Here is a 14,982-nt window from a genome sequence, read left to right on the forward strand (position 1 = left end):
GAAAGATCCTTACTAGCATTAATCTCCAGTGAATGCAAGTCAAATCACAATGAGCTACTACTTCATGTTCACTAAGATGGCTAAAATTGATAACAAAATAAAGATAGGCCAGAATGGGAAGAAACAGGAACTGCCAAATAATGTTAGTGGGCAAGCAAAATGATGCAGCCACTTTATAAAAGTCAGTTTATAAAAATACAGTTTTGCAACTGTATCAACACAGACACACACAGAACTGTATTTTTCTTAACAGCCAGAAAACAAAACCCAAATGCCCACCAACCCACTGAAAGACAAGATGGAATGCTGATGCATGGTATAAAATGGATGATATCTAAAAATACACTAAGTAGAACATAGCTAGTCATAAATCACTTCTAAATCAAAAAATAAAGTGCAATGTGACAAAAAATGAAATATAAGAATAAAGAAGCAGTATAGTATTTAACAGTAGAAATTAAAAAATCTAAAAGGCAATGAAATAAAAGTTTTATACCGGAGGCAATGGGTTGATTGTACAATACTAAGTCAGCCACAGACCATAACAAATCCACACACTGACTTTAAACACTGATTTCTTTTCCAAGGACCCCCTCAAAGTTTCTTTGGCATGGAAGCTGACAGGAACCTAAAGTGATCTAGGCTTTTCTTTGAGGTCTGCTGGGGTTTCCTACTACCAGCAGGTGGGAAATGCTATCAGACAGCATGGTTATGTTACAGAGATGGGTTCAGGCCCAGAAGATAACACAACTCTTCCAATATCAGAGAAATGACTCATTTTCTGTTGGCTCTTTAGGCTTAATAGGAATTAAAGTCTGTAACTGGATCCTATTGGTGTCCTCTTGCAACAGGTCCCTAAGGCACCTACTTTATGCCAGGCCCAGTTAAGGACAGACACAGGAGAAACTACCTCCTCAAATTTCATCTCCAGCTACCCACACATCACCATCACCTGAGGGGAGGAGGGGATGCAATGTCTCCCCACACGCATCAGTGCAGAAGGGCCTGGGCTGACTCAAATGGCTGCTACCCACAGCATATCATTCTTGACATGCACATACTGGGCAATCAGCTTTTTACTTCTAATTATTGCAAAATTCAAATAATTTCTATTTTCTAAGGGAAAATTCAAAAAAAGAGACAAAACAAACTATCAGAGCCACGTCCCATCCACTTCTTCCCCAACTACAACTGAAAAGTGGAAACCTGAACTATTTCTACTGACATCCACTTGGACTGGTCAGGAACAGATGGCTTACCTACATGCATAAGGCCCTGGGTTCGATTCCTAGCACACAAACCAATCAGTTTCCACCTTCATCATCGAGTAGAATATCATTGATATAATCAGATTGACAAGTCATAAAACAGGTCTCTCTGGCCTGCAATTACATTCATTTCTGAAAAGAAATATCCTACCCTAACAAGTATCACAACTCATGGCATATTTCAAAAGCAAAGTTTACTTTCAACTGTGTGCAATAAAGCACAGAATTTTCTTATAATTTTTAAGGAGTCATTTATTTTTATGAGTATACGTCTGTGTATCAAGTCTATACCCAGTGCTTACAAAGAAGAAGAAGGTCCTAGGACTAGAGCTCTATGTGGTTGTAAACCACCATGTGGCACTGGGAACCAAGCCCAGATTCTCAGAAGAGCAGTCAGTGCCCTTAACTATTAGATCATCATTCCAAAAACCCATTTTATCATGTTTAATCTGAATATATACACTATGCACCAGGGTTGGAAGTAAACATACCGTATCTACACTAAAAACAAAACAAAACAAAAAAAAAATCATGAATTGACCACTTACATGGCAGTAATTTCTGTAAGAGTATATCTATATCAAGAGTTACATAAGAAAAATAAAAACCCATTTTAAAATGTATGTTTATACTGAAAACATATAAAGAAGAGAACTTTAAAAAAACCACTTTCAACCCCAATACACAAGCAAGGCCTCTTTCCACACAGTACAACACGTATATTACCTGCTTCAAAGGTAGAGACCATGCAAATTATCATATGAGCATTATGCCGTCAATTAACAATCGTTAGGGCTTCTTTTCTGTGGTGCTGGGAACTGAAACCAGCACTTTGGGTAGCTGGGCACAGGCTCTCCTTCCGAGGCACACATCCTTACCCATGTATTACCCATCTGATGACTAAATATAACAGGTAAGACTGAAGCTATTTCTTATTATCAAAATATGATATAATTTAATTATGTATATAATTTAAATACAACTAATTCTTTAAGGTAGAGTTAAAAGTTAAAAAGTAAATAAACTGATGAGCCATCTTGTATTTTTATCTCCTGAGAAACGTGTTTCCAAATTTCTCTGCAGAAAGATCACAAGATCACAGCAATACTCCCAACTGTTCTGTGGGAACATAGTCCCGCTCTCTCCTTAATACTGTATGACAAGTTCTTTATAACTATTTTCCACCTGACTAGATATTCTAAAGACCTCACTTTAACCCCTTATTTCATTAAAAGTCACAAGGTTGAGTATTTTCCCATATGGCTACTAGCTATATTTCTTTATATGAACTAGTAACTCCTCAGAGCCTTAATTTATATTTGTTGCACTGAAACTGAACCCACAACATTCACTGTGCTATATCCTCAACTCCTTTCCTTTGTTGCACTTAGTTGCTGAGGCTGGATTTGAACCTGCTTCTGTAGTCCAAGCAGGGCTTAAACCTGTAAGAGCCTGCTTCAGCTTCATGAGCAACTAGAATCAGACATCTGTGTAGACTTAGCTGAGTCATATTATAAAACTTGACCAAGCAGAATCATAGATCATATTTGATAAATTTCTAAAAACGTTCCTATGTTTAGGTTCATCTGATGTAAGCCATGCTAACAGGTGAGCAAAGACAGACTCCTATACCAAAAAGACTGCAGATCAACAACAATGTATTTTGAAAACATTTTGTTCTGTTTGATCTGCTTTTCTGTAATTATTTTCTACAAAGGAAAACAGAAATCTGCAGTAGGCAGGCAGAAATGGGAAGCTTCACCTGCAATCCTGCTTCCCACTCCAAGTACCTACAGAAAGAATGCAGGGAAACCTGCAGATCTGAGTGTAGCAACAGCAGCCATGAGGAGGCAACTGGCAGCTCCTGCAGCATAAGGGACAAGCATTTGCTGCAGGCAGGCACAAGAGCTAAACTCACTCACGGTTAAGTACCCGGCTCTAGTGGTGCAAGGTTTGGGTCATCACAGGACAGGTCCGTGTGCTTATGTAAAGACTTGCTGAGGTCAACAGTCAAGGCTGAGTAAGGATCAGACCCATCCAGGATTGCTGGGAGAAGATGATTTTAGGAAAACCAGCTGAGAAAACTATTCATTCAGTTCACACTACTACTGAGAGGAAACAGGAAAGGATGGAGTTTTGGGAAGCCATCAGCACAGTGCTACCTCAGGTGATGGAGCTCAGTAAGCCTGACTGACTGCCCTATCACGAGGCTTCCTTCCCCAGTGCTGAATGAAGGGTGGGAAGTGGAAACAGCAAACTCCTGAGCACAAGCTTTGATTGTTCTACCAATGAAAAAGCAAACTGTGTAAACAATCTTTTTAATTTTTTGCCATGCCTGGGATCAAACTCAGAGGCCTGTGCACCTGGATAGGCAGCACTCTACCATCAAGCCCCACTTCCAACCTCATGACTGTTGAGGGGCCATTCTGAAACCTGGGAGTTACTGCACTGGTAGAAACAGCTGAACAGCTAAGATGTTCTTGAATTCCTTTCCTTTATTTTAATCACCTTTTGTACATTTAATACAATATCTTAATTACCCTTTGGACATGTAATATTAAGCAGACAATGAAATATTGCTAAGGCTCTCATGGAGAAAGGCCCAATTTATGAGTGAGAAATTCTTCTCCTGTGTCAAAGGCCTGCCTTGAAATGTGGATCTGTTACTCGAGTGTTGTTTCCTGACTGTTCCACCGGATTCCAGCACTCATAAAGTTTTCTCTGTGTGAAAAGTGAACACAGCAGTAGCTGTTCACACAGAAGCAGCCAAGCACGGAGCATTGACTTCTTCTGTGATTTGATGTTTTTTAACATTACAATTTTTTAAAAAATAAAAATTTCTGAGCCTACCATAGGGTATGACATATAATAACCATAAGAAGTAATAAATACGAGATGTCATTACTTAATTCAAGTTCAAAAGAAATCTACTATTTACTCACTTACCTAAATACTTCATATTTCTTTAAGCATTGTAAGTTTCTACTTCCTCACAGCCCTAAAAAAGCATAAATAATTTACCAGAAAAAGAAATGACCTAATTTAGTGAAAAATTATATACTAAGAAATTTTGGGCTGCTGAAGTTTACACAAAAGCCTGCCAACTTGAATTTGACCTTAGAACCCACATAAAAGCAGATGGAGAGAAGTACCTCCAAGAAGTTTTCTTCCTGACCTCCTCATGCGCACCATGGAAAGGACCTCACCCCCATATCATGCATGCACACTCATACAAATTAAACAATCAATTTAAAAATTTTCCCAGGGCTAGGTACCCATGATCCTATAATCCAAGCACTTGGTAGACTGAGGCAGAAGGATCACAAGTTTAAGGCTAGTCCGGGCTATAAAACTTGAGTTCATCTCAAAAAAGAAAATATTAATGTTATTAACTATATATATACGTGTGTGTGTGTGTGTGTGTGTGTGTGTGTGTGTGTGTGTGTGTGTGTGAGATTTATGTCAGGGCCAGCTGACCTGTACCTGAACAGGGGAGTGAGGATTAAGAAAGAGACAAAATACAGAATATAGAGTCAGGAGGACTCTTAGTGAATACTGCACCAGTCCCAAATTTACTTCTCATAGTCATTTTATAGCCCCCCAAGCACGCATGCACACACGCACATACACACACACCTTCTTTCCTTTCCATGGTTCAAGGAACAAACAAGCTTAATCCTTAATTTCTCAAAACATCTAGTAACTTCGCCTTTGGTCAAACATCCTGTTATTTGGCCTTGAGGAACAAGAACAAGCTTGAACTCTCTGACCTTAAGTCAAGATAGTCACTGTGGGCTCCCACTGATTCCCATTATGGATATGTATATGTGTGTGTGTGTGTCTGTGTGTGTTTGTGTATGTATGTATGTATGTATGTATGTATGTATGTATGTATGTATGTGTATATATATCCACAAATGGATTAGCAATAAGTTTCCTTCAAAGTAATGCTGGTCTGATTTATCACTGAAACCAGCCTTTTAGTCTATTACAAGCAAGTCGGCCACGAGTCAGACCTAGCAATCCAGATCCTGTGAGACGTACTACCCACTCACTTGGCAAAGACTGCACGTTAGCGAATGACCCAAGAGAATGAGAGAACATATGGTCACTCAACAACAGTGTGCCTAACAGCAAACACATGGAAATAACAAACAAAAGGTATCACTGATGAATGGATATACATAATAAAATGTTCAGTCATAAAGGAAATGAAGCTCTGATTAATGCTGTAAGGATGGAGCTTACAATCATTATGCTAAGTCAAAGACACCAGACACAAAAGCCACATACTGTGAGAACTGCCTACACAAGTCTAGAATGGACAAATTCATAGAAACTGGCCACCAGAGGTGTGTGTGGGGAGGGTGGGAGGTGTAGATTCAACTCCTAATGAGAACAAGGAGTCTTTCTGGAGTGATGAAGCTATCCTGAGGGCTGGAGTGTAGCTCAGGGGATAAGTGTAGCAGCTGTTTTTCCAAAGGACTTGGGTTCAATTCTTAGCACCCATATGGCAGCTCACAGCTTCAGGACATCTGGGACATATACTTGAAGATAAAACACCCACACATAAAACAATCAATATACATACATACATACATACATACATACATACATATCCTAAAATTAGATACTAATGATTAAAAAATTAAATATACTGAAAGTCACTGCACCGAACACTTCTAAAATAAATTAATTTTTAAGTATGGATACTTCAATTAAGCTGTTACTACTATAAAATTTCCTTTTAAAGACTGTATTGTCTGTGTGTGCCCAAGGAGGTCAGAGGAAGGCACTGAGATCCCCTGGAGGTAGAGGTACGGGCTGCTGTGAGCTGCCCAATATGGATGCTGGGAACTGAACTCCTATTTCTATAAGAGCAAAAAGTGCTCTTAACCACTAAGCCATCTCTCTAACTCCAAGCTCTGTAGTTTCTGAGATAGGGTCTCACTGTGTGGCCCTGGCTGCTCTGGAACTTGCTAGGTAGACCAGGTTGGGCTCGAATTCAGAGAGGTCAGCCTGCCTCTGCCTACTGAAAGCTGGAATTAAAGGTGTGCACACCACATCTGGCAGCTCATGCGGTAACCAATTACTGTATTTTTATTTTAGCGGGGTGGGGTAGCACACATGCCCCCATGTGCCTGCAGAGATCAAAGGGCAACTTGCAGGAGCTGGTTCTTAACTTTCACCACGGAGGATTCAGGGACTGAAACAGGTTGTGGCTGTTAACTGAACCATCAAGACAGCCCAAAATTGTTTTTGTCTTCCTTTTTTAACTTATTTTTAATCATGCGCACACCTCTGATGGGGGATGTCCTTCTGTATGCTGCTTCTCTTATTGGTGGGGCTACCAGATTAAGAGGCTGGAAAGAGGAAGGCAGAGAGTGAGTCTGCTGATAACCACCAAGACCATGTGGGGACACACAGTGAACAGAATTGGGTTAATAAATAAGAGAGAGCTAGCCAATAAGAAGCCTGAACAAATGCCAGGCAGTGGTAGTGCAGGCCTTTTAACCCCAGCACTTGGGAGGCAGAGGCAGGCAGATCTCTGTGACTTTGAGGCCAGCCTGGTCTACAGAGCTACATAAAGAAACCATGTCTTAAAAACAAGACTAAGCAGTTTATAATTTATATAAGCCTCTGTGTATTTATTTGGGACTAAGCTGGCAGGACAAAAACTTCAGTCTCCATGCCTGTGTGTGTGTGTGTGTGTGTGTGTGTGTGTGTGTGTGTGTGTGTGTGTGTGATACACAGAGATAGACACAGAGAGAGACAGACAGAGACAGAGATAGAGACAGAAAGAGAAAGTGAGATGGATTGCCTTGCCTAAGAAGGCCCAAGGAGTCCACTTCTCTGAAGCTGGTTACAAGCAATTGAGAGCCACCTGACATGGGTCCTGGGAACTGAACTCAGGTTCTCTACAAAACTGGTATGTACTCTTAACTCTGAGGTATCTCTCCAGCTCTTCAAAGCTGCATTTTTAAAGAAGTGCTACAGTAAAAACATATTTAAATATAGTAACACATGTATACTATGCATATACATACAATTTAATTTGGATACTTAGTTTCATTTATATATGTTAATTTTTTTAGTATTCTAAAATTAAACTATTTGAAATGTGTATTTGAAATGTGATATAACCTATTTTGGTAAGTACTGATATTACTAAAGTTTTAAACTTATATCCCCATTAAATGAGCAACTGTAAAGTTCAGGAATCAGTACCAATCTGCTCAATCAGCTGAGCTTTATTCACTTTTTCCTAAAAAGAAGGACTCAGCACCTTTAGCTGGCCTTGGGCTTGCTATGTTGAGGATGGCTTTGAACTGCTGACCATCCTGGTGTGATTACATATTTGAGCCACCACGCCTGGCTGGTGAGTTCTACTTTCAATTTTATATTTGTATAGACTCAAGCAACCACAAGTAAGGGCTCAGTAGATGGCTTAGTTATGCGGGAACACTTCCGGCTCTTGCAGAGGATCAGGGTTCAGTTCTCAGCACTCACTGCGAGGGCTCACGATCATCTATAATTCCAGCTCCAGGAGATTCAATGTCCTCTTTGGGCCTCCTCAGGCATGGGGATGGATGTGGTATACATTACATACACACAGGTAAGACACTGATGTATAGTAAATAAAAACAAATATTTAAAAAAAATACAAATTTAACTGGGTTTGATTTGTAACAGTAGGAACTATGCCTTTGATAACCTCATAACTTCTGTAAGAGACAGCATAGTCCCTCATACACACATTATGGACCAAAAGCCAATGAAATGCTTTCTGTGATGGTGAATCCCAGTTTTGGAGTTGCTGGGGACTCAGGATCACCCATGAGGAGCACCTCCGGGTACTCCTGAGGGAATTCTGGAAGAGGATTAACCTTGGATGTGAGCAGTACCAGCTATGTCAGCACAGCATCTCTGGACTGCAGGGAGAGAGGAGCAGGAGGAGGGAGTGTGAGCACGCATCACCTGCTTGCTGTGGGTGCTGCAGCCAGCAGCTGCACACCTGATACCACGTGCTATGTGTCCCTTGCTGTGACAGCTGTTAACACATCAAAACCCTTCTTCCCTTAAGCTGTCTGTCAGGTTGGCCAGAAACATGGCTACTGTACTCCTGGTACTGCATTTGTAAAATAGAACCGTAACAGTCAATCAAGCTTTAGTTCTATGTATGCCCTTCAGAACTGGTAAACACTTTTTACCTGATAAAGAACAGCGAATATTTTGGGACTTTGTGGACCAGACTGTTTCTGATACAACTGCCCTACTCTCCTGTGACACAAAGGCAGCCAGGATGAGCATTTAAACCCACCTAAGCCAATACTGCCTACAGAACTTTCTACAATACAGTCTACTGAGCACCTAGAAATAGGGCTGTTATTGCTAAGGACCTGAATTTTAAAATTATAGTTACTTCTCAGTGCTTACAGGTGTGGCTCTCACAAGCTCACGTATTTCAATGTCTGTTCCACAATTGATGGGACTGTTTCTAAGGATTAGGAGGTGGCTCTTTTGGAGGCGAGTCACTGGGAATGGGTTTTAAGGTTTCAAAGTCTCATACCTTGGCCCCCACCTACCTCAAACTTGTGGGTAAGATGTGAGCTCTCAGTTACTGCCTCAGCACCATGCCTGCCTGCCTGCCGCCATGCTCCCCAACATGATGGCCATGAACTCACCCTCTGAAACCATAAGAAAGTCCCCGTTAAATTAATAGTTGCTTTGGTCATGGCATCTCATCATGACAACAGAAAAGTGAAAAGTGACTAATACAACAGGGTACCTGTGATAGGACCTCTCCAGGGGGAAAAATCTGAATTTTTAATGTATAAATTATGACACTGCATATAATTCCCCTGTATCCTCATATTATACTTTGATTTACAAATCAATGGACTACTCGCAATGTCTAATACAATGCAAATGCTACAAAATAGTTGTCATACTATTCAGAGAATAACAACAAAAAAGGTCTACATGTTTAACAGAGAGCCCTTTTCTCAAATATTTTCAATCAGCAGTTGGTTGAATCTATTGATGTAGAACCTGCTGATATAATGGGAGCCTAAAGCCTAAAGGCGTTAAGTTTGGCCCCCAGACCCAGACTGCTGGCAGGAGAGACCTGGCTCTTTCACGTTGTCCTCTGGCCTCCACATGTGCCCTGTACACACTCAAGTGCACACACCCACCCATGTGCACACCCTATTAACAAGGAGGGGAGGCGGTGGGGTGTGGTGCGCATTTATGTTTCAAATGTAGCCTGCACCACTTTAAATAACTAACCAAATTAACCTCTGATGAATACAGAAAGGTAAAAAGCAAACTTGTGATTTTATTACAGAAACATGAGGAAGGAAATATGGCATAACATTTCTAATAATTCAAAGAACATACCACTACATAATCACAACTCTAGACACACCAACCACAGCTCAAGCAAGAGGATACGTATAGAGCTCCATATATCTGGACTTCGCCATGCTTTGTCTGGTGTACACTTGCTGAATCCCAGCTCTGAGGTCATCCCAGATCTGGTCAAGACCAATTTGCTTCAGTCCATGGGGATTCTGACTCCTGTTTGATGACATTATGAGGGATGTTCTGAAGTTGTCCAATACAGCAACCCTTGTAAAGATAGCTAATTCTCCATTAGTTGAAAATAGACAGTATCATTCCAAATATATTCACAGCAGCTCAGAAAGAATGTTCTTTAAGTGTAGAGAGTAAAATCTCATTGCAGGCAAACCTGAAAAGGAAGTAAAGGAGGAACTGATCAATTCTAACTTTCTAGTAACAGGGCAACACTCTGGTAACTTCAGATAGTCTTACTTTCTATGTGAAAATAAAATCACTACAGGTCTGTGTGTAAAATATGCTTAGACATTTCATCCAAAACCATTTAGCTATTAGTGTTCTTGAAAAAGGTTGGGGAAAACAAGCAAAGAGACTCTTGTCATAGTTTACCTTCTAAAGTTATCAAAGGTTGAAACACAGCACTGGACCTTTGTGACTTTAGACAAACTCTGAAGACAAGGCAGATAGCATGCTTAGGAAACTCCCAGCAAAACTAGGAAGCACTAGCTAACAAGAAGGAAAAGCAATGCAATGTCACTAGCTGCCTGTGAGTTTTAGGAATTCTTCACTTAGCACTTGGCAGAAAAGGTAACACTGCTAAGATGGAATTTGGGGAGAATTATCAAAATTTATAATGCACCTTGGATTCAGGAGTCCTGGCTTTGAAGTTCAGCTCACACCTTACTAAGTTTAACTTCCTAGCCTGCAAAATGGGAGCAAATTACTTTCCTCACAGGGCTGTTAAGAACGATCGATGATCTATATATAGACTATTTGACAGTAAAGACTTACCAAATGGCTATGGCATTATTAATATGGTAATATTGTAATAATATGGTTGTTATTTCTAAATGTATGATGCTACTTCAAAACACAGTCTATAATGCTTTTCTTGCTGGATCACTGATCAAGGACCCTATAGAATACCATAGTGTATTTAGTTGGTACTTCACAATGTGCACATACTTTAGAATTGTTTATGCATAGCACACTAAAATGTAGAAGTTTTAAGTAAATATTTCTAAGTGCAAACAACAAAAAACCCCACTGAGTTATTTTAATGGCTTCACAAAATAAAAAGCCAATGAAGTAAATGGGCTGAGAGATACCAGCACAGGCTGTTAGTCTATGCTTGAGATACCTCAAGTCATTCAGCATACTGTACCTCCTGATCAAAGACATGAAGCTCCACACAACACAAGGCCTGTTTAAGGCCTCTTTAGGGCATGCATAAAGATAAAGTTTTGACTACTGAAACTTCAATTATCTCTAACATTTATAATGTGATCTACGGGACTGAATATTCTATGAAACTAAACCATCATTCCTATCCTAAAAGTATTTTATTTCATATATTCAAATATAAATATAAAGAAAGCAACCACCCAGCAAATGTTTCCTACACAGTTTCAGTCTTCCTTTTATTCACCTTGGGGAAACCATATTAACATCCTACTTGAAAATAATCAGCATTTAGACTGCTGCCACCTACTAGCATCAACTTCTACCCTTACCTCCCCATCACTTCTTTATTTATTTCCCCATGGGGAACTTAAATCAACAGTGCAGTTACTTCTAATTGCTACCAGCAAAGGAGGAAAATATGCACTCTCTACCACCCACCTGATTATTTCTCCAAAATGGGAATACCACTGCATCCACCTTTTAGGACTTTTGGAGGGATTCTGATACAGAGTGCTACTGATGCTGTCAAGGACACGTCCACATTGATTAGTTCTCTTGTTTCTTCCTCCAGAGATCATCATCATGTGTTTAAGTTGGACTCGTCCATCTGTACCAGGCCCCTGTCCCCTTTTAATGCACGGAGCCTGAAACAGTCATCCTAATTCCTAATACATTGTCAATCCTTAGGACTACATGGTCCTGCAAGCTGCCCCTCTGACATCTACACACTTGCACAGCACAAGAATTCACAACACATTTTCTACCCCAACATGCTTGACACATACCCCTTTTCCCCTTTTTGTAATCTATGCCTTAATTTCTAACTGCCCGCTTGCTTTTCTCTGATAATTCACACTGAGTATCTACAACTCATAAGCATAAGCAATCAGAGGTCCGCAAAGATTTCCAAGTTAGTATCTATATAAGTGGGCAGCCTTATCTTACATTTTTAATAAATCCAGAGAGCCTCACACCAGTATGTTGTAACAAATATGGCAGAGGAATCCAAATCTAAGTCTGAAAAGAACTGTCAAAACATAAGCATACTGCAGAAATGTCTCAAGGGCAGATGGAAAGTTGAACAGTCTACAGTAAAGGTGGAATAGTTGCTTTTTGTTGTTTTTTTTTTTTTTTTTTTTTTTTGGTTTGGTTTTTTGTTTGTTTGTTTGTTTGTTTTTTTAAGTTATAGGTATTTGTGAAATAAAGAGCAGAAAGCCAGCTGGGCTGAGAAGGTATTTATGATTCAGGCCATAAAACCCAAGGCCAAGTAAGCAGTGAACTCTGACACTGCTTGGCCGGGTCTCCAAACTTGCAGGGACCAACCAGGATGGCAGGCAGGGCACGCAGCTTAGAGCTAAAGCTGACTCTGTATTACTTACCTCTGAGCAGTCTCTCCACACAGAATACCTCAGCAAGCTAGGGTCTACCAGACTACTCCAATAGTCAGGAGACCCCGAAGCATTTGTTTGCCAGCCTATGTCATGTGTATGCAGATACAAGTCTGTGTGCTTATCTGACTTAACCAGCACCCAATGCTGGTGAGATGAACTTGACTGTAAAACTACAGCAGTAAAGCCGAATATTGGTATCCACAAATAACTGGCTTATTGTCACTGTTGATTTTTCAGAAATACACTCTTTTGCATAGCAATAGTTTTGGATAAAAATATATTATTTTACCAACTACACATCCTCTATGTTGTAACTAAGTCATCAAAAAACCTGAAAATTTTAGCAGGTCACCTAAGTCAGAATTCAGATAGTTTTAACTAAGAAGTAAAAATATTTATCTTATCACACATCCAGAAGGCTTGATAGCTCTCCAAAACACACAGTTAATTTCAACCAAATTTTAAGACATATTTAGGAAATCAGGCTGTTTTTGAGCACTGTTGGTATTACAGGGTCGCCAACCTGGTGACAAAAGCTCCCCTAGCTGTAGAGAACACATCATCTGCAGATCTGCTACTTCACAGTTCGGCAGTGTGTTCCAATCAGCCTGCAGGTAAGGTTGCCAGCCAGGGGAGTGATGTCAGCTAAGGCAGCTAATGGTCCCCGACCACTTCAGTGTTCTCTAGGAACCCCAGCCATACAGGCCCCTTCCAATCCCTGAGAGATGTATAGGTCACATGTTCCTACCTAACAGGCAACCAAGGCACAAACCACCACACACCATGGACAGACATGGATGGCAGAGCAATTGTACCTTCATACAAAGGTCACTGGCACATGAAGCCTACGTGAATGACAACAGCTTCCAGTCTTCACTTTTGTCTTGACAAACTGAGACGGGAATGGAACACAGCAGTAAAAACAAACAGGTCAAAGAGAAGAGGCTGTGTACTCAAGGAACAGGATAGCATCCACCATGCTAGACCTAGATATCTCATAGTCATCAACTGCATTAACCCAAAGGTCAGAAAGCTGTATTTCTTCAGGCATCACTCCACTGAAAACAGACCATGAAGAATATAAGTGCTTAAGACTTCTAATGAGTACACCTCTCGCAAAGGCAGAATCCATAAACCTTACGGTAACAACTGTGCCCTCATCTCAATTATCCCTCAAGCACTCAAAAAATGTGCTACTCCTGCCTTCATTTCTATCAACTGAGACGACATACAATTCGCTGATGCTGATGCCGGAGCCAAAGCTGAAAAGTATTAAAGTGAGATGATTCAAATCAGAGCTGTGACAGGAACACAAGAATTACACCTTTTCATGGGAAGACGGTAACTGCTTTGGTTAGGTCGACTGTTGCTGAAACACAAAAAGAAAAACTAGTAACACAAAATGTTAAGGCACTTTCTAAAGTTAAAGCCTAGAGTTAATGAAAAGTACATTGAAAATTTGCTTTTAAATTCAAATAAAACTAAGTTTAGCTGTTCTATTTTTGGTCACTTATTGTGCATTCGTAGGTGTGGTATGCACGCACCTGTGTGTGGGGATGAAGGCCAGAGGTTGATGTGGGATGTCTTCCTCCTCAACTGCTCTCCACCATAAAGTGAGACAGGCAGTCTCTCTCATTTAAACCCAAAGTTTGATAATTTGGCTAGTCTAGTGGGAGCCAGCTTGCTCTGAGCATCATGATTCTGTCTTCTGAGTGCTGGAAATAGAGGTGGACAACCAGGCCCACCAGCATTTACTTGGAGTAAAAATATAAAGTCTGGTCCTTACATCTGTGTAACAAGTGATTTACCCAGTGAACAGTGACATTTTAATATGATAAAAATTTAAATGATTCTGGGCATTACTGAATAAAATTAGTATTCATTTTTTTATTTCTTTATCAAAAGTATTCACAACACCCTGGCTTTCACTTACAGTGTGGTACATACTTATGAAATGTACAGTAAAATTATTCAGACCTAAAGAAACTCCTTCATGTGTATAATAGACTTTGGCTCCACTGTTTATAAGAATGGGGAGGACAGCCCACATGCCTACCAGCAGAATTCACAAATAAGCTACTTAATAGCTAATGAATTAGTTACTTGATGGGAGATGTCATTTTGTATATGTTTCTCATACTGGTTAATAATAAAGCACTGTTGGCCAATAGGAAAGGAAGATAGGAGGGACTAGGAGACAAGGAGGAAATAGGAAGGAGGAAGGAGGAGTCAAGATGGAGAGTCTGAAGAAAGCAGTATGCCTCCGGCTCCCCGGTAAGAGAAATACATAGGTCAGCAGAAATGGGTTAATAATTAAGGCAGAGCTAGCCGATAAGGGAAACAAGTAACCGGGCCAACAGCATTGTATCAAATACAGAGTCTCTGTGTATTATTTGGGGCTGGCGCAGCAGCAAGACCAGGCGGCGGCAAGCGGAAAAACCATACACCTTACAGTTACTTATTTCTATAATAAAATACCTGACATAATTTAAAAGAACAAGAATTCATTCTAGTCAGTTTCAGAGGTCTATGGGGCATCATGGCAGGTAGGTGTGGCT

At 40.3% G+C, this 14,982-nt stretch overlaps 1 protein-coding gene across 1 annotated transcript in view; it reads right to left on the reverse strand.

Annotated features, from left to right (window-relative positions):
• The window catches only part of LOC127216131 (cullin-1), a 75,060-nt gene that overhangs the window by 40,077 nt on the left and 20,001 nt on the right, over positions 1-14,982 (reverse strand). Inside the window, exon 2 of the mRNA XM_051176679.1 lies at positions 9,723-10,020. Within this exon, the coding sequence (XP_051032636.1) occupies positions 9,723-9,862 (140 nt within the window). The 5' untranslated portion in view covers positions 9,863-10,020. The remainder of the gene's footprint in view (positions 1-9,722; positions 10,021-14,982) is intronic.

This window comes from Phodopus roborovskii, unplaced genomic scaffold, assembly GCF_943737965.1.
Source record: "Phodopus roborovskii unplaced genomic scaffold, PHOROB, whole genome shotgun sequence".
NCBI lineage: Eukaryota > Metazoa > Chordata > Mammalia > Rodentia > Cricetidae > Phodopus > Phodopus roborovskii.